At 38.3% G+C, this 19,841-nt stretch overlaps 2 protein-coding genes across 3 annotated transcripts; one reads left to right on the top strand and one right to left on the bottom strand.

Moving 5' to 3' along the window:
- Nucleotides 1-323: 323 nt before the first annotated feature.
- LOC144711633 (5-methyltetrahydropteroyltriglutamate--homocysteine methyltransferase 1-like) lies at nt 324-5,924 on the top strand. Of its 2 annotated transcripts, XM_078585624.1 has the most exons (15): nt 324-482; nt 1,389-1,742; nt 1,831-1,918; nt 2,031-2,158; nt 2,265-2,456; nt 2,695-2,894; nt 2,973-3,136; nt 3,241-3,321; nt 3,382-3,548; nt 3,633-3,738; nt 3,904-4,154; nt 4,230-4,302; nt 4,386-4,514; nt 4,800-5,179; nt 5,769-5,924. In XM_078585624.1, the coding sequence occupies exons 1-14, from the start codon at nt 346-348 to the stop codon at nt 5,166-5,168; spliced, it is 2,439 nt and encodes an 812-aa protein (XP_078441750.1). In that variant the 5' UTR covers nt 324-345; the 3' UTR covers nt 5,169-5,179; nt 5,769-5,924. The 2 variants fall into 2 exon arrangements, with proteins under 2 accessions (XP_078441750.1, XP_078441749.1); XM_078585623.1 differs by lacking the exon at nt 5,769-5,924 and having other exon boundaries at nt 4,800-5,335.
- Nucleotides 5,925-6,361: 437 nt separating this feature from the next.
- LOC144711635 (putative galactose-1-phosphate uridyltransferase) lies at nt 6,362-14,070 on the bottom strand. The gene is made up of 3 exons (XM_078585627.1): nt 13,539-14,070; nt 12,426-12,716; nt 6,362-6,715 (listed from the first exon to the last, which is right to left on the bottom strand). Exons 1-3 carry the CDS (start codon nt 14,007-14,009, stop codon nt 6,428-6,430), a joined length of 1,050 nt encoding a protein of 349 aa, XP_078441753.1. The 5' UTR covers nt 14,010-14,070; the 3' UTR covers nt 6,362-6,427.
- Nucleotides 14,071-19,841: the final 5,771 nt, after the last annotated feature.

The following is a 19,841-nucleotide window of genomic DNA, read 5'->3' as shown; positions in this document are numbered from 1 at the left end:
AAACAGGGGCGAAACAGAGAAATACCACTGCGAGATGACGTGGACTCACGCGCGGAACAGAAAGTCACGTGAGGCTATCCACCTATCGCCTCGTAGTCACCAACCACGGGTGGGCTCCACAACCCTTAATCAGACAATTAATTAAGTCATTATCAAACGATTAGTTACTCTGCAACGACACCTAATGACAATATTTAAAGAATAATCTCGAAATTAATTAAACTATTTGAGGATTCCGTGGCAATATTCTCCTGTCCAGCTCAACTACTCTCTTCTCTCTCTTCTTTCCATTCTCTCTCTTCTCTCTCTCTCCGCCTCTTCTTCTTCCTCACTCTTTCTCTCTCTATGTCGATCCGTTTCTCTCTCTACGTGGTGCCTATAAAAGCGCGCGAACCCCTATCAACAATTTCTGTGCCCTTTCCCGTTCGCAGACTGCCGCCAAGAAGATCAGTGAGGTGCTGCTTCAACGCTCCTCCGCTAAGGTAACTTCTGATCTCGTCTTTCTCTCTCTAGCTCTAGCTCTCTCTCTCTCTCTTACCTTAACCTCTCTTGTTCGGCCTCGGTTGTTGATTTCTTAGATTTGCTCATTCGTTGTTGATGTTTGTTGTGCGGATTGGACCTTGCCTGCGTAGACGTTCTTGTTTTTCGTTTGCTGTCAGGTCTGTGGATGATCACTTCTTTATCTTTGGTTGCATTTTGATTTTATCTTATTTTGGAAGCGGTTTTGTTCTCCGGCATTTTTATGTGATTGCACCGGCTTTTCTTTCCAAAGCGCTTCGATATTCGATTGTTTTGTGGTTCGAATTTCATATTGGCTGAAGAGTGAACTTTCAGATCAAATAGAATGAAGACTCGCACCGGTTCCTGCTCCGTTTGCTCGGATCAGTGATCAGATCTGGAAGTTTACTCTCTCTGAGGAGTGAACTTTCAGATCTGATATGTGATCCGTGCAAAGGGAGTTTGAACGGATGCGAGTCTTTAACCTGTTTGATATTTTGCTGCATTCTGTTTGAGGATGCAAGATAGCCTGTGCAGCGGCGATATAACGCCGTTTTGTGAGGATTGATCCGCGCCATTTTTTTCTTGCGTTAACGTCTTTTGAATCGATCTGTGCTCATGTGATAATAACGCTCTACATCTGCACCGATCCTTGTAACTCAATATTTTGGGATTTATTTTCCTACACTCAGAAAGGAATTCACTCATGGCCTCTCATCAGTTCTGAGGATTTTTATTGATTTATTTCAGAAAAAAACTTTCAAAATTTCCAGATAGCTCGCTTTTGACGATATTTAATACAGTCAGCCTATGATTCTAAGTATCTTGGGCCGTTTCTTGTATGTTAATGATTAGAAAAAGTGCCTAATCAGAGATTTAATGATTACTAGAAACATGGCTTCCCATGTCGTCGGATACCCACGTATGGGGCCCAAGAGAGAGCTGAAGTTTGCTCTGGAGTCTTTCTGGGATGGGAAGAGCACCGCCGAGGACCTGCAGAAAGTTGCTGCTGATCTGAGAGCTTCGATCTGGAAGCAGATGTCCGGTGCCGGTATCAAGTACATCCCCAGCAACACCTTCTCCTACTACGATCAGGTGCTGGACACCACGGCGATGCTCGGCGCCGTTCCCGACAGATATGGTTACACCGGCGGAGAGATCGGTCACGACATCTACTTCTCTATGGCTCGGGGAAACGCCACTCTTCCAGCCATGGAGATGACCAAGTGGTTCGACACCAATTAGTAAGTGGAGACGTAATTTTTATTTTCTCTGGTTTCATTTTTCTTAAATTCTTTTATTAATGAAGCATTTACTTTCCTGTTTCTGCAGCCATTTCATCGTCCCTGAACTTCGACCAAACACCAAGTTCTCTTACGGTTCCCACAAGGCTGTGTCTGAATACAAAGAGGCCAAAGCGGTGTGTACTCTTATCACTTTAAAAGGAAATAGTAGTAATTTTTAGAAAAAATTTCATGGCCCTGCCTTTCTTCGTTTGTCTTATTTTAGTCATCCTATTTTCCATGATGCAGCTGGGTGTGGACACTGTTCCGGTCCTCGTTGGGCCTGTGACCTACCTGCTGCTTTCAAAGCCGGCAAAGGGTGTCGAGAAATCCTTTTCCCCGCTCTCTTTGCTCCCAAGTGTTCTCTCTGTCTACAAGTGAGACCCTTTCTTTCCTTGACAAGTCATGTTTCCCATAGGAATTTCCTTGGAACCTAGTTTTTAAATCAGATATTAAGAAAAATGATTTGTTTGGAAAATTCAGGGAAGTGATTGCCGAGCTTAAGGAAGCAGGTGCATCATGGATCCAGCTTGATGAGCCAACGCTGGTCCTGGATCTTGAAGCCCAGAAGCTGGAAGCCTTTACTCAGGCCTACGGGGAGTTGGCTTCTTCTTTCTCTGGCTTGAATGTGGTGGTTGAGACATATTTTGCTGATATTCCCGCCGATGCATACAAGTGAGTCATCCTCCCTCTCCTTTCTCCAGTCAAACTCTCATCCTATTTTCATAATTTTTAGTTTCGTGGGAGGGACTATTCTTATTCATCTTACCTCTACTGACTCCTTCCCTAATAGAAGAAAAGTATCAAATTATACATGTGAAGTCTGCCCATGATTAACTTATCGAATCGGCGCAAGTGTGCTTAGCTAAATAGTTCTTATGCTTCTCAATAATCGGTGACTGTTTTTTGGCAGGACTCTGACGAGCTTAAGTGGCGTCTCCGGCTTTGGGTTTGACCTTGTCCGAGGGGCTAAGACCTTGGAGCTGATCAAGAGCGAGTTTCCCGCCGGAAAATTTCTCTTTGCTGGTGTCGTTGATGGCAGAAACATCTGGGCTAATGATCTTGCTGCCTCACTCACTGTTCTCGAGACTCTTGAGTCCCTTGTCGGCAAAGGTAGGTCCCATTTTCCCATATTCTTCTTCAATGGTGGCCAGTTCTGATTCTTGTGGGGCTTGCTTAAATGAATGGCAGACAAGCTCGTTGTCTCCACCTCCTGCTCGCTCCTGCACACGGCCGTTGACTTGATCAACGAAACCAAGCTAGACGACGAGATCAAGTCGTGGTTGGCCTTTGCGGCACAGAAGATTGTGGAAGTTGATGCCCTGGCCAAGGCCTTGGTAGGTCAAAAGAATGAGGCAAGTACTCTCACTCAGTGGATTATAATTAATTTATCTTCCAAAAAACAATATATAGTTCAACTTTGAGAAAATTAAGCCCTTCTCCATGTGATAAAAAACAGGCATACTTTTCTGCCAACGCTGCCGCCCAAGCTTCAAGGAGGACTTCCCCGAGAGTGACCAATGACGCAGTTCAGAAAGCTGTAAGTGTTTGCACATTAAGTGCGCCAAGTTTATCATGCTAATGGTGAACTTTCAAGCAGGCGGCTGCCCTGAGAGGATCAGACCACCGCAGGGCGACTAATGTCAGTGCCCGATTGGAGGCTCAGCAGAAGAAGCTGAACCTGCCGATCTTGCCCACGACCACGATCGGGTCGTTCCCGCAGACCATCGAGCTGAGGCGGGTTCGCCGGGAGGTCAAGGCAAAAAAGTATAAAACAAGGCCATTCCTGAAAATACTCTCGCTACATTTAATTTCTTTTTTTACTTACCCATGGAGGTAAAATTCTGGCAGGATCTCCGAGGAAGAGTATGTTGCGGCCATCAAGGAGGAGATCAGCAAGGTCGTGAAGCTGCAGGAAGATCTCGACATCGACGTCCTCGTCCATGGCGAGCCTGAGGTAATCATTCCCTCTACGCTGACTGATGCGATGGATTGATGGATGGATTTAACAGATGGGTAGATAGAAAGTTTGGTGGATGGAGAGATAGAGTTAGACATAAAAGTGATAGATACAAGGAAAGACAAACAGGAAAGGTGGTTAACTGTGGGGTGTAACTTGCAGAGGAACGATATGGTGGAATACTTTGGGGAGCAGCTGTCTGGTTTCGCATTCTCGGCTAACGGGTGGGTGCAGTCGTACGGGTCGCGATGCGTGAAGCCGCCGATCATTTACGGAGACGTGAGCCGGCCCAAGCCCATGACTGTCTTCTGGTCCACCATGGCCCAGAGCATGACCCAGCGGCCCATGAAGGGCATGCTTACCGGCCCTGTCACCATCCTCAACTGGTCCTTTGTTCGCAACGACCAGCCCAGGTGACTGTAAAACCCCAGCTTTTTTAATCCCACATACAATTTGTAATTAATTTCTAACGCCCTTTTTCTGCATAGGTTCGAGACGTGCTACCAGATTGCGCTTGCGATCCAGAAGGAGGTGGAGGACCTCGAGGCCAACGGGATCACCGTACGCGCTACTCCTCACCCCCTCTCTCTTCTTTCTCTATCTTCCCTTTTTTTCATCCGATCTCTTCTTCTGCTATTTTTTAGGTGATTCAAATCGATGAAGCTGCGCTCCGTGAGGGTCTCCCTCTCCGCAAGTCCGAGCAAGCTTTCTACCTCGACTGGGCTGTCCACTCATTCCGCATCACCAACTGCAGTGTCAAGGACACCACTCAGGTCATCATCCATCTTCTTCTTATATTGTTATCATTAATAGCACGCAAGAAAATCTTAAAATTTAAGAGAATAAGATTACTACTTACTAGTAGGCTTCTTCAATCAGTTCGAACCGGATCAGATTGCATCTTAATTGATCTAGATGTCAATCAGATTAAATGATTCAATTGATCCTGTGTGCTGGACCTGGTTATTCTTTGGATTTTCTTTTTTTTCTGACTCTGATTGTGATATGAATCTGTCCTCTGATTCCAATTCTCATTATCCTGATGGCGATCCATGCAGATCCACACACACATGTGCTACTCCAACTTCAATGACATCATCCACTCGATCATCGACATGGACGCGGATGTGATCACCATCGAGAACTCGCGGTCAGACGAGAAGCTTCTGTCGGTGTTCCGCGAGGGAGTCAAGTATGGAGCCGGTATCGGCCCGGGAGTATACGACATCCACTCCCCCAGGATCCCCTCGGCGGAGGAGATCGCCGACCGGGTGAAGAAGATGCTGGCGGTGCTGGACAACAACATCCTCTGGGTGAACCCCGACTGCGGCCTCAAGACCCGCAAGTACGCTGAGGTCCTCCCCGCCCTCGCCGCCATGGTCTCCGCCGCCAAGCTACTCCGCGCCGACCTCGCATCCACCAACTGAGAGTTTTTGAGGTTCGTCGCCTTTTCCACATGATCTTTTTTTTTTTTTGGCTCGCTTTTAGGCGGCTGGCATCGTTTCCTTTTGCTGCTTGTTTTTGTGATTTTATTTTCCGATAGACGGTAAAAAAAGTTTTGGTGGGTGAATTTGAATGTTTAGAGCTTCAACTATACACTCTATGTAGGCAATGATCATCTACTTACTATTTAATCCATGGTATGAACGATGGATTGAATCGTCTACTTACAGCTATACACTTTATAGTAAGTAGATGTAGAGAGAGAGATAGGGAAAACTTCAATTATACGCTATGTAGGCAACCGTGTTACAGTCTCTATTGAATGTATAGTAGATGGAGAGAGAGATGGATTGGGAATTAACTTGTGCATGTAACTATTTAATGAATGTAGAGAGAGATATCTTTAACCGCACATTTTGGTTTTACAAAATGTGTAAATAAACAGGGTTTATTTATTATTATTAGGCATATCGCCATCTATATGTGTGCAATTCTCATCAATATTGTTTTCCTATGACAATGTACATTCATTTTGAGCTTTTAAAGGCGTCAGTTAACCCTCAGCTTAACTGATTTTGAACCAGGACTACTGGAAATCATATCGTATTGAGTATATGAATTATGATCATGGACGTGGGGCCTGAAGAACGAAAAAAATTACATAAGTTGTATGTTGGATAGTATTATTTATACTTTGGAATTCATGTTTATATTTTAAAGGAAAATATTATTTATCTAAATTTGTGAGATTCCCATTTATAGAGCTCACTACCTAGCACAATCACTCGTGGTACATCATTGAACAGATTTTACTAGATATGTTGAAAGATGAAAATGACTGCTAAATAATCATCATTTATTTTTTTAGTGGAGTGTGCTGGCAAATTTCTGATATGATCCCCATCATATCTAGGGAAGTTTCGTTTTTCCATAATTTCCACTCAGCGAGTATTTCTTTTTAAATAGGGCAGCCCTCCCTTTTAGGATGGCAGCTAAGAAGAAATAGTGTTCGTCTCTCGTAGCTCCTTCTCCCCTGTGATGTTCTTCCCCACGTCTACGTCTCTCCGCCGATGATCTTTCCAGAGCTCTCCCTCTCTCCGAGTTCTCGGCGGCGTGTCTTACAGCCAGTTCACCTCTACACCCATCTAAGTGTGGATATTGAATGGAACTTACTAGATACACTGAAGATAATCATAGTTTATTTAATTGATGAAAGGTTCTAGCACCTTTCCAAGAAGCAGCTCTATAAAGAGAAAATAGATGAAGGCTCGACTGAATCAAGATTGACCTCTCTCAAGAGCTTGGCAGCATCCTCTGGAAAAACAGGGTTTATATAGCAACCGCTGCCAAGCTCAAACCCACCTACTCCAGATAGCCGAGGGATGATCTGTAAAAACCAGTGGGCAAAAGGAAAGGAAGCAGAGCTCAAGCCAAATGGCGACGTGTGAATCATGAAATTGAAAGGAGGGTCGTTTAGTTGCTTTGATATTCTCCTCAGCATCCCTGTCAGGGCTCCACCAAAATCAACAGCCTGCAAAATTTTATTAAAAAAATAAAATAAAAGATAAAGAAAGCAAGATAATACCACGGTGAAATGGCCTGATCAAATGTAGGTCTCAGAAGAAAATAGACAGATCTGACTGACAAAAATCATAACAGGCCCACAAATTCAGTTGGCTGATGCACAAATCAAATACAAAAATATGAATAAAAAAACAGATGAAAGTGAGACCGACGATGTATATTTCAGCATACCAGTCAAATGGTGAGATAAAATGTATATCTCAGAACAAATAGAGAGATCCAACAGAGAAAAATCATAACAGGCCCACAAATTCAATCGGCTGATACACAAAACAAGTACAAAAACATATGAAAAGACATGGATAAAAAAACACATGAAAGTGAGGTAGATGATGCTTATCCTAGAAAACCACTGTAAAATGATCTGATAAAATATATATATCTCAGAAGAAAATAGAGAGACGAAACTGAGAAAAATCATAACAGGCCCACAAATTCAATCGGCTGATACACAAAACAAGTACAAAAACATATTAAAAGACATGGATAAAGAAACACATGAAAGTGAGGTAGATGATGCTTATCCTAGAAAACCACTGTAAAATGATGTGATAAAATATATATATCTCCGAAGAAAATAGAGAGACGAAACTGAGAAAAATCATAACAGGCCCACAAATTCAATCGGCTGATACACAAAACAAGTACAAAGACATATTAAAAGACATGGATAAAAAAACGCATGAAAGTGAGGTAGATGATGCTTATCCTAGAAAACCACTGTAAAATGATCTGATAAAATATATATATCTCCGAAGAAAATAGAGAGACGAAACTGAGAAAAATCATAACAGGCCCACAAATACAATCGGCTGATACACAAAACAAGTACAAAAACATATGAAAAGACATGGATAAAAAAACGCATGAAAGTGAGGTAGATGATGCTTATCCTAGAAAACCACTGTAAAATGATCTGATAAAATATATATATCTCCGAAGAAAATAGAGAGACGAAACTGAGAAAAATCATAACAGGCCCACAAATTCAATCGGCTGATACACAAAACAAGTACAAAAACATATTAAAAGACATGGATAAAGAAACACATGAAAGTGAGGTAGATGATGCTTATCCTAGAAAACCACTGTAAAATGATCTGATAAAATATATATATCTCAGAAGAAAATAGAGAGACGAAACTGAGAAAAATCATAACAGGCCCACAAATTCAATCGGCTGATACAGAAAACAAGTACAAAAACATATGAAAAGACATGGATAAAAAAACGCATGAAAGTGAGGTAGATGATGCTTATCCTAGAAAACCACTGTAAAATGATCTGATAAAATATATATATCTCCGAAGAAAATAGAGAGACGAAACTGAGAAAAATCATAACAGGCCCACAAATTCAATCGGCTGATACACAAAACAAGTACAAAAACATATTAAAAGACATGGATAAAGAAACACATGAAAGTGAGGTAGATGATGCTTATCCTAGAAAACCACTGTAAAATGATCTGATAAAATATATATATCTCAGAAGAAAATAGAGAGACGAAACTGAGAAAAATCATAACAGGCCCACAAATTCAATCGGCTGATACAGAAAACAAGTACAAAAACATATGAAAAGACATGGATAAAAAAACGCATGAAAGTGAGGTAGATGATGCTTATCCTAGAAAACCACTGTAAAATGATCTGATAAAATATATATATCTCCGAAGAAAATAGAGAGACGAAACTGAGAAAAATCATAACAGGCCCACAAATTCAATCGGCTGATACACAAAACAAGTACAAAAACATATTAAAAGACATGGATAAAGAAACACATGAAAGTGAGGTAGATGATGCTTATCCTAGAAAACCACTGTAAAATGATCTGATAAAATATATATATATATATATATATATATATATATATATCTCCAAAGAAAATAAAGAGACGAAACTGAGAAAATCATAACAGGCCCACAAATTCAATCGGCTGATACACAAAACAAGTACAAAAACATATTAAAAGACATGGATAAAAAAACACATGAAAGTGAGGTAGATGATGCTTATCCTAGAAAACCACTGTAAAATGATGTGATAAAATATATATATCTCAGAAGAAAATAGAGAGACGAAACTGAGAAAAATCATAACAGGCCCACAAATTCAATCGGCTGATACAGAAAACAAGTACAAAAACATATTAAAAGACATGGATAAAAAAACACATGAAAGTGAGGTAGATGATGCTTATCCTAGAAAACCACTGTAAAATGATCGGATAAAATATATATATCTCAGAAGAAAATAGAGAGACGAAACTGAGAAAAATCATAACAGGCCCACAAATTCAATCGGCTGATACACAAAACAAGTACAAAGACATATTAAAAGACATGGATAAAGAAACACATGAAAGTGAGGTAGATGATGCTTATCCTAGAAAACCACTGTAAAATGATCTGATAAAATATATATATCTCAGAAGAAAATAGAGAGACGAAACTGAGAAAAATCATAACAGGCCCACAAATTCAATCGGCTGATACACAAAACAAGTACAAAGACATATTAAAAGACATGCATAAAAAAACGCATGAAAGTGAGGTAGATGATGCTTATCCTAGAAAACCACTGTAAAATGATCTGATAAAATATATATATCTCCGAAGAAAATAGAGAGACGAAACTGAGAAAAATCATAACAGGCCCACAAATACAATCGGCTGATACACAAAACAAGTACAAAAACATATGAAAAGACATGGATAAAAAAACGCATGAAAGTGAGGTAGATGATGCTTATCCTAGAAAACCACTGTAAAATGATCTGATAAAATATATATATCTCCGAAGAAAATAGAGAGACGAAACTGAGAAAAATCATAACAGGCCCACAAATACAATCGGCTGATACACAAAACAAGTACAAAAACATATTAAAAGACATGGATAAAAAAACGCATGAAAGTGAGGTAGATGATGCTTATCCTAGAAAACCACTGTAAAATGATCTGATAAAATATATATATCTCCGAAGAAAATAGAGAGACGAAACTGAGAAAAATCATAACAGGCCCACAAATTCAATCGGCTGATACACAAAACAAGTACAAAAACATATTAAAAGACATGGATAAAGAAACACATGAAAGTGAGGTAGATGATGCTTATCCTAGAAAACCACTGTAAAATGATCTGATAAAATATATATATCTCCGAAGAAAATAGAGAGACGAAACTGAGAAAAATCATAACAGGCCCACAAATACAATCGGCTGATACACAAAACAAGTACAAAAACATATGAAAAGACATGGATAAAAAAATGCATGAAAGTGAGGTAGATGATGCTTATCCTAGAAAACCACTGTAAAATGATCTGATAAAATATATATATCTCAGAAGAAAATAGAGAGACGAAACTGAGAAAAATCATAACAGGCCCACAAATACAATCGGCTGATACACAAAACAAGTACAAAAACATATTAAAAGACATGGATAAAAAAACGCATGAAAGTGAGGTAGATGATGCTTATCCTAGAAAACCACTGTAAAATGATCTGATAAAATATATATATCTCCGAAGAAAATAGAGAGACGAAACTGAGAAAAATCATAACAGGCCCACAAATTCAATCGGCTGATACACAAAACAAGTACAAAAACATATTAAAAGACATGGATAAAGAAACACATGAAAGTGAGGTAGATGATGCTTATCCTAGAAAACCACTGTAAAATGATCCGATAAAATATATATATCTCAGAAGAAAATAGAGAGACGAAACTGAGAAAAATCATAACAGGCCCACAAATACAATCGGCTGATACACAAAACAAGTACAAAAACATATGAAAAGACATGGATAAAAAAACGCATGAAAGTGAGGTAGATGATGCTTATCCTAGAAAACCACTGTAAAATGATGTGATAAAATATATATATCTCAGAAGAAAATAGAGAGACGAAACTGAGAAAAATCATAACAGGCCCACAAATTCAATCGGCTGATACACAAAACAAGTACAAAAACATATTAAAAGACATGGATAAAAAAACACATGAAAGTGAGGTAGATGATGCTTATCCTAGAAAACCACTGTAAAATGATCGGATAAAATATATATATCTCAGAAGAAAATAGAGAGACGAAACTGAGAAAAATCATAACAGGCCCACAAATTCAATCGGCTGATACACAAAACAAGTACAAAAACATATTAAAAGACATGGATAAAAAAACACATGAAAGTGAGGTAGATGATGCTTATCCTAGAAAACCACTGTAAAATGATCTGATAAAATATATATATCTCAGAAGAAAATAGAGAGACGAAACTGAGAAAAATCATAACAGGCCCACAAATTCAATCGGCTGATACAGAAAACAAGTACAAAAACATATTAAAAGACATGGATAAAAAAACACATGAAAGTGAGGTAGATGATGCTTATCCTAGAAAACCACTGTAAAATGATCGGATAAAATATATATATCTCAGAAGAAAATAGAGAGACGAAACTGAGAAAAATCATAACAGGCCCACAAATTCAATCGGCTGATACACAAAACAAGTACAAAGACATATTAAAAGACATGGATAAAAAAACACATGAAAGTGAGGTAGATGATGCTTATCCTAGAAAACCACTGTAAAATGATCTGATAAAATATATATATCTCAGAAGAAAATAGAGAGACGAAACTGAGAAAAATTATAACAGGCCCACAAATTCAATCGGCTGATACACAAAACAAGTACAAAGACATATTAAAAGACATGGATAAAAAAACGCATGAAAGTGAGGTAGATGATGCTTATCCTAGAAAACCACTGTAAAATGATCTGATAAAATATATATATCTCAGAAGAAAATAGAGACACGAAACTGAGAAAAATCATAACAGGCCCACAAATACAATCGGCTGATACACAAAACAAGTACAAAAACATATGAAAAGACATGGATAAAAAAACGCATGAAAGTGAGGTAGATGATGCTTATCCTAGAAAACCACTGTAAAATGATCTGATAAAATATATATATCTCCGAAGAAAATAGAGAGACGAAACTGAGAAAAATCATAACAGGCCCACAAATACAATTGGCTGATACACAAAACAAGTACAAAAACATATGAAAAGACATGGATAAAAAAACACATGAAAGTGAGGTAGATGATGCTTATCCTAGAAAACCACTGTTAAATGATCTGATAAAATATATATATATATATATATATATCTCAGAAGAAAATAGAGAGACCCAACTGAGAAAAATCATAACAGGCCCACAGATTTAATCGGCTAGTACACAAATCGAATACCAAAACATGAATAAAGAAACACATGAAAGTGAGACAGATGGTGTATATATATCTCAGAATACCACAGTAAAGTGGACTCATAAAAATTATAACTTAGAAGAAAATAGAGGGACCCAACAGAGGAAAATCATAACAGGCCCACAAATTCAATCGGGTGATACACAAAATCATATAAAAAAACACATGAAAGTGAGACAGATGATGCGTATCTCAGAATACCACAGTAAAATGGTCTGATAAAAAGTAAATCTCAGAAGAAAATAGAGAGACCCATCTAAGAAAAATCATAACTCCCCACAAATTCAGTTGGCTCATACAAGACATAAATAAAAAACATAAATTACAAAAACACATATCAGTTAGTGAATACCTCTTCTCTTTCAATCTCATGAAAGTGAGACAGATGATGTCGAGGAACAATCCAAACTTCAAATGGATATGAAGCAGCCATTGGAACTATCGAAGAGAAATAAACAGACTGATGAATGAGAATATCCTGAGACCATGCCTCGCATAGCCCACATCTCCCTGTCTGAAGATAATTCTCCTTCATACTCCTCAGTCTTGATGATACAGTTGGAGGAATCACAGGCATTCCAATTATCTGACTGTGAGAATGGCTCATCGAAGCTCCAGCAGAAGCCCCGTGATTCTTAAATACCTTCATAACATCAAAAAAATCAATCAGTGTCAATAAATTTATTGATCTTTGAAACCATACTCAATCAAATCACCCATAGAATTGTCAATTTTTTCTTCCCGCTGCTAAAAAACGGTAAAATGAAGCTGAATTTTCCCCCAAAGTCATAATGAATACCTTCATAACATCAAAATCACTCAGATTCAAAAAAAAATCAGTATTTCACAAAATACCCATAAATTCTGTCTTTTTTTTTGAAGTTGCATCTTTTTTAATAAGATTTTTAAAAGAGGCTAACGGAGTATTATTTTGCGCCCCAAATCACCCATACAATTGGTACATTTTTCTTCCCTCTTACAAAAAAGCATGAAATTGCGTTTTTGCCCAAAATCAGAATGAATACCTTCGCAACATCAAAATCACTCAGATTCAAAATTTTCAGTATTTCACAAAATACACATAAAATCTGATTTTTTTTTCTAGAAGTTGCATTTTTGTAACAAGGGTTGAAAAAAAGGTTAACGGAGTATTATTATTGTGTCCCCCAAAATCACCCATAGAATCGGCAATTTTTTCTTCCGTATTAGAAAAAAAACGGTAGAATGAAGTTGCATTTTTTTCTCAAAGTCTGAAGGAATACCTTCGTAACATCAAAACCACTCAGTTTTAACAAATTTATAGATTTTTAAAATAATGCTCTATCAAATCACCCATGGAATTGGTATTTTTTTCTTCCCTCTTCTAAGAAACAGTTAAATAAAATTGCATTTTCTTCCAAATTCAGAATGGATACCATCGTGATACCCTCTCGGTTACAATAAATTTCTACATCTTTGAATTCACCTGGACATATTCAACATCACCCAGAGCAGAGAGCTGCAGGAATCTCTCCTTGTAAGCCATCAGAACTTCAGCAGCCTCGGTAGCAGAAAGATCAGAAAGATGAACATCATGATAAGGCGTCTCTATGATCACATCATGAAACCCATACCCGACAATGATGGATTTCTCTTGGGGATTCAACCCTGGAGGTTCTTCATCGCGGTGCAGAGCCGGGTACAGATTCTGAATAACGCGTAATTTCCACTCTGGCGCGCCGTTTGGAACCCTAAAAATCTCTGGGGCGCAGTCTCGCTCTCTTCCAATGCAGAAAGGGCAGGAATTGAGATGGGTAGTCGTCGAGTAAGAAGAAGAAGAAGATTTGAAATCAGAAGGACGTCGTCCGCGCGCAGGAGAGAAGATCACCCACTGCCCAAAGACCGCGTCTTTTCGCATTTCGCATCTTCGCCCTCCTCCGCTGCTCGTCGGTGGCATTCTTCCCAGCCGATCTTCTCTTCTCTTCTCTTCTCTTCTCTTCTCTTTCTATTATATTTTCTTCTGTTCTTCGTTTACGTATAACATGAGAACTCAAGGGTATTTTCGTCTGTCTCAAAGTACCCTTTTAAACTCCTGAATTTTTTCCTCAAAGTTTAATTTTTTTTAAAGGGCAGTAAAAAACCTTACATGGGTATTTTCTGCAATCTTTGGCCGCACCAATTAACAAATAACTTGAGAAATCAAGACATCCTTTTAAAATCAGGATTTTTTTCTTGCAGTTTAATTTTTCCAAATACAAAAAAAAAGTATATAAAATGGGTATCTGTCTTCGGTTGCATCAATTAACAAAAAACTTGAGAGCTCAGGGGTATTTTCGTCTTTACCAAAAATACCCTTTTAAATTTCAGATTTTTTCTTGAGAGAATTTCGGGTATTTTCATCTTTCTCAAAAAATACCCTTTTAAATTTCGGGTGTTTTCTTGAAGTTTAATTTTTTTGAAAGACAAAATAAAATATGTTAAATGGGTATTTTATGCGAGTTTTGGTCGCATCGATTGACAAGTAACTTGCGAAATCATGGGTATTTTTGTCTTTCTTAAAAATGCCCTTTTAAATTCCATTATTTTTTCTTGAAGTAAAATTTTTTAAAAGATAACATAAATAATGTTAAATGGGTTGTTCCGCAATTTTTGGTCGCATCGATTAACAACTGACTTGCAAAATCAAGGGTATTTTCGTCTTTCTTAAAAATACCCTTTTAAATTCCATACTTTTTTCTTGAAGTATTTTTTAAAATATGACATAAATAATGTTAAATGGGTTGTTTCTGCAATTTTTGGTCGCATCGATTAACAAGTAACTTGCAACGCAAAGGTATTTTTGTCATTCTCAAAATAACCTTTTAAAATCAGGAATCTTTTATTGGTTTTTAATTTTAAAAAAAAATAAAAAATTTTAAATGTGTGTTTGTGTATTTGGTTGCATCAATTGGCAAATATCTTTAAAATTTTGGGGATTTTTTGTCTTCCTCAAAATACCCTTTCAAAATTTTGATTTTTTTCTTGAAGTTTAATTTTTTGAAAGACAATATAAATAATGGCAAATGAGAATTTTTGTCTTTCTAAAGTATCCATGAATCTGCAATTTTTTCTTCCCCAGCATCCAAAAAATAGAAAAAAATGAAGTTGCATTTTTAACCCAGTTTATTATTATGTTTATCGTTTTTGCCTGCCATTGATCAATATTTAACTGAAGAAATCGATGGTATTTTTGTCTTTCTCAAAAATATATACTTAAAATCGGGGATTTTTTCTTCAGTGTTAATATTTTTAAACAAGAGATAAAACTGTTTAATGTGTTTTTGGTCCTCCCTTAAATATACATAGAACCTGCCATTTTGTTTTATTCCTTAATTTCTATAATCTTGTCAAGTGAAGTTTCATTTTCAACCCAATTTAATAACATTTTCCTCATTTTTATGCGCGGCATTAATCAGCTTTAACTTGTCAAGAGCAGGGGATTGTGTCTTTGTACAAATACCCTTGCAATCTGCAATTTTTCTTGAAATTGAATTTCTTTAATAATAGATTAAAAAATGTTAAACGGGTTTTTAATATTTTATTAATCCCAGAATCTGCATTTTTTTCTTCCTCATTATATATAATATATGTCTGATGAAGTTTCATTTTATCTGCAATCTAATATCATGTTCCTCATTTTCACCCAGCATCAGTCACCTCTAACTTGTTAAAACAACGGATATTTTCATCTTTTTTTAATTTTCCCTTGCAATCTACAATTTTTATTGAAGATGAACTTTTATAAAATGAGCAAAAAATCTTATATGGATATTATTGTCTTTTTTGAATATCCCCATAATCTGCATTTTTGTCCTTCCTATTAACTAGAATAATGAAGTTTCATCTTTGCCTCAATATATTATTCTGTTTGTCATTTTTTTGTTCACTATCAATCAACGTTAACTTGTTGAATAGACGGTATCTCCATCTTTCTCAAGATACCCTTAAAATATGTATTTCTCTTGAAATTGAATTTTTTCAAACAAGAGTAATAAATGTTAAATGGGTGTTCTCGTTTTTTCTTGAATATCCCTCAAATATGTATTTTGTCCTTCCCTGTTGTCTATAATATAGCCAAATGAAGTAGCATTTTTCCCCCAAGCTAAACAAATAGTTTAAGGTAATTTTCCTGGTCTCCATTTTTTTCCCCTCATTAATCAACTTAACTCAAGAAATCAAGAGTTTTTTTGTCTTTCCCAATATATATATTTTGAAGTTACATTTTTTTCATCAGAGTTTTAAAAGGTTGAACGAGTATTTTTGTATGTCCCAATAACACATAGAAACTGCTGTTTTGGTTTTCCCCTATCGAAAAATAGTCAGATGGACGGATATTCTCCAGTTCTTCATTTCTTCGTCCATCATCAATCAAATGAAAACACAAAATCAAGGGGTTCTCAGTATTTCATAAAATATCCATAAATTCCTCTATTTTGCTCTTGAAAAAGTGCATTTTAAACAAAACTTAAAAGAGTTTAACGGAGTAATGTTGTCCCAAATTACTCATAAAATTGGCAATAAATTCCTCCCTCTTATAAAAAGGCCAAAATGATATTGCATTTTTTCCCCAAGTAAAACAGATGCTTATATGGCTATTTAAATCCACCCAATAAACCATTAAAATCCGAAATTATTTTTTTCTCCAAAAAATAAATTGTCAAACAAAACTTATATTTTTCTCTGTCGCATGATATTAAACTATATGGGTAATGGAATGGAAGGGGCAATTGTGGAGAAGGTAGCTGGGCCTGAAGACGAGGTGACGATGTTTCCCTGATAGTTCTTGTTCTTCTCTATCTTATGAATATCTTGCTAAATTTTCTGAAAAAATGTCCCGTCTCTTGAGGTCCTCTCAGTAGGACCCGAACACGAATGAAGTTCGGGCCATTTATCAGAACAAAAATAACGAATTTGATCTTGTAGGGTTTTTTTATTTTTGGGTCATTTGGTAAATGTTTATTTCTGAAAGTGTTCAACTTTCTTATTTTCTTTTGATCTTGTTCTTCATTATTTTATGCATGTCTCGCTGAGTTTTCTGAGAAAATGTCTGGTCTTTTATGGACCTCTCAGTAGGATTCGAACCCGGATGAAGTTCTGGCCATTTATCAGAGCAAAAGAACGAATTTGATCTTGTAGGATTTTTTTTTGTTTTCGGGTCATTTGGTAAATGTTTGTTCTTGGAATGCTATTACGACCACTTCTCTTCTTCGAAATGTTAAACTCTCTTCTTTTCTTTTGATCTTGTTCTTCTTTATTTTACGAATGTCTCGCTGAGTTTTCTGAGAAAACGTCTGGTCTTTTGTGGACCTCTCAGTAGGATTCGAACCCGGATGACATTGTGGCTATTTCTCAAAGCAAAAGAACGAATTTGATCTTGTAGTATTTTTTTTTGTTTTCGGGTCATTTGGCAAATATTTATTCTTGAAAATGTTCAATTTTCTTATTTTATTTTGATCTTCTCTTAAAATAAACTTTTCTGTGAAAATCTCTTGTTTTTTGTGTTCTCATTCGGATTCTAACCCGAATGAAGTTCTGGCCATCTTTCAGAGCAAAAAGAACAAATTCGAACTTGTAAGATTTTCTTTATTTTGGGTCATTTCGAAACTGATTATTCTCGGAATGCCATTAAGACCACCTTCATTGTTATCATTGTTTTTAGCTTCTCTGTTGAGCCCACAGTTTCTTGGAACACCGCAATGTTAAGATGAATCGCATGACTTTCATGATAAATCAATTGTTTCTGAGTTTTTTTTTCAAACTTGGTGAGTAGTTTCTACAAGCAGTCCCCCAGCCTCTAGTACCATTTTTTTGTTGTTACTCTTCCCGAGGAGATTTTAATTCAACGCTTGAGCTTAATTTTAGAACATTTAGAACAAGGGAACCTTTTATTGAAAATTTTACTCAATCAAACTAAATTTAAGTGGATCTTATATCGCTGAGGTTGTTACTGTCTATTATTCAGTCTCATTTAATGCGGTTGCAGTGTCTGGATTATATTCTTGCGCGGCCATCCGTGTGATTATTGCTTCTTTTTTGTTTTCCGACAATTTTTTTTCCTGATATTTATTTTGCCGACTGGATCTGCTTATTCTTTCTCAAATTGTTGGGCTGTGACACGATTACCGACCCCTCTCTATGGTTTTTCCACCACGTGTATTAGGATATTTTTCCTTTTCTTCGTTCTTGCCAAATACGCCAATATGGAATCTTATTTCTGCAGGAACAATGAATAAAATATCAAAATGATGGTGACTTGGATAAAACTTCAATATAGGATTGTTGGGAAATTTTTGGGAAATTATGTACCTACTCTACAAAGGTTGTTCTGGGTAGAGAAAGATGGCTTGCATTTTAAAGAGAAGGTAAAGGGTCCTTATTCTATAGAGTTTTTTTCTGGGTAGAGGAAAAGGGCTTGCACTTTAAACAGAAGGCGGTAGAATCCATACTCATATCATCTCATCTCATCCTGCACTATGGAAATCCATTAGACACTATTTATCCTCCTATTCACATTCCTACCATGGGATTATTCATTCTTCTACTCCACCCTCTCATCTCATCTCATGTCAACTCCTCGAGCACTATCGCAATCCATGGGACTCGTATGAATAATCCCATTTATCCTCCTATTCATACCCATCTCATCCTGCGCTATGGCAATGCATGGGACTCTATTTATCCTCCTATTCCCCTTCCTACCATGGGATTATTCATTCTTCTACTCCACCCTCTCGTCTCATCTCATCACAGGTTATCCACTCGCAGATGGCAGAGGAGCGGCCGCTGGAGGGGCGCGTGGCGATCATCACTGGCGGCGCAGGCGGCATCGGCGCGGCCATCGCCGCTCACCTCGCCGCTCACCTCGCCGCTCACCTCGCCGGCCTTGGCGCCAGAGTCGCCATCTCCTACGCCACCAGCGCCACGGCCGCCACCTCCCTAGCTGCGACCCTCAACGGCGTGGCCATCAAAGCCGATGTGACAAGCGCCGCCTCGGTCGCCTCCCTCTTTGACCTCGCCGAGCAGGCCTTCTCGAGGAAAGCGCACATCCTCGTCTGTTGTGCAGGCACCATCAATGCAGACTATACAACTGTGTCAGAGACGAGCGAGAGGAGCTTCGAGGAGCTGTTCGAGGTGAACGCGAAGGGGGCGTTTCTGTGCTGTAGAGAGGGGGCGATGAGGCTGGATGGAGAAGGGGGGAGGGGGATGATAGTGGTGGTGACGTCATCGATGGTGGCGCAGGGGAAGGCAGGGTTCGGAGTGTATGCTGCGGCGAAGGCAGCGGCGGAGGCTGTGGTGGGAGTGGTGGCGAAGGAGGTGGGGGGGAAGGGGGTGACGGCGAACTGCGTGGCGCCTCGGCCGACGGCAACGCAGATGTTGTACAAGGTGAGGAAGACAAAGGAGGAGGTGGCGAGGGTGGTGGGGGAGTGTCCAATGGGGAAGGTGGGCAGGCCGGGGGATGTGGCGGAGGTGGTGGGGTTCTTGGTTGGGGATGGGGCGAGGTGGGTCAATGGGCAGGTGTCACACAGTCAAATCTCGAGCTAGGACTCTTGGCTCGGAGTTGACGTGTGCCGGCCTCAGTGCTTGGGCAGAACACTGAGCAGCCTTGATCTCTTGCAGCGGAAGCTCTTAGGATTGCTTAAGATTGCATAGAAGGGGTTAAAGGAGTGGTTGGTGCTAGGCACCGTCAGTGAATAGGTTCATTGCATTAATATCATGAAGAGTACATCTTAGATTACATGGGGGAAGACGA

The sequence above is a fragment of the Wolffia australiana genome, chromosome 14 (assembly GCF_029677425.1).
Source record: "Wolffia australiana isolate 7733 chromosome 14, ASM2967742v1".
NCBI classification, from domain to species: domain Eukaryota; kingdom Viridiplantae; phylum Streptophyta; class Magnoliopsida; order Alismatales; family Araceae; genus Wolffia; species Wolffia australiana.
Note: the sequence above shows the minus strand (reverse complement) of the source record. Positions and strands in the feature narration are given on the sequence as shown.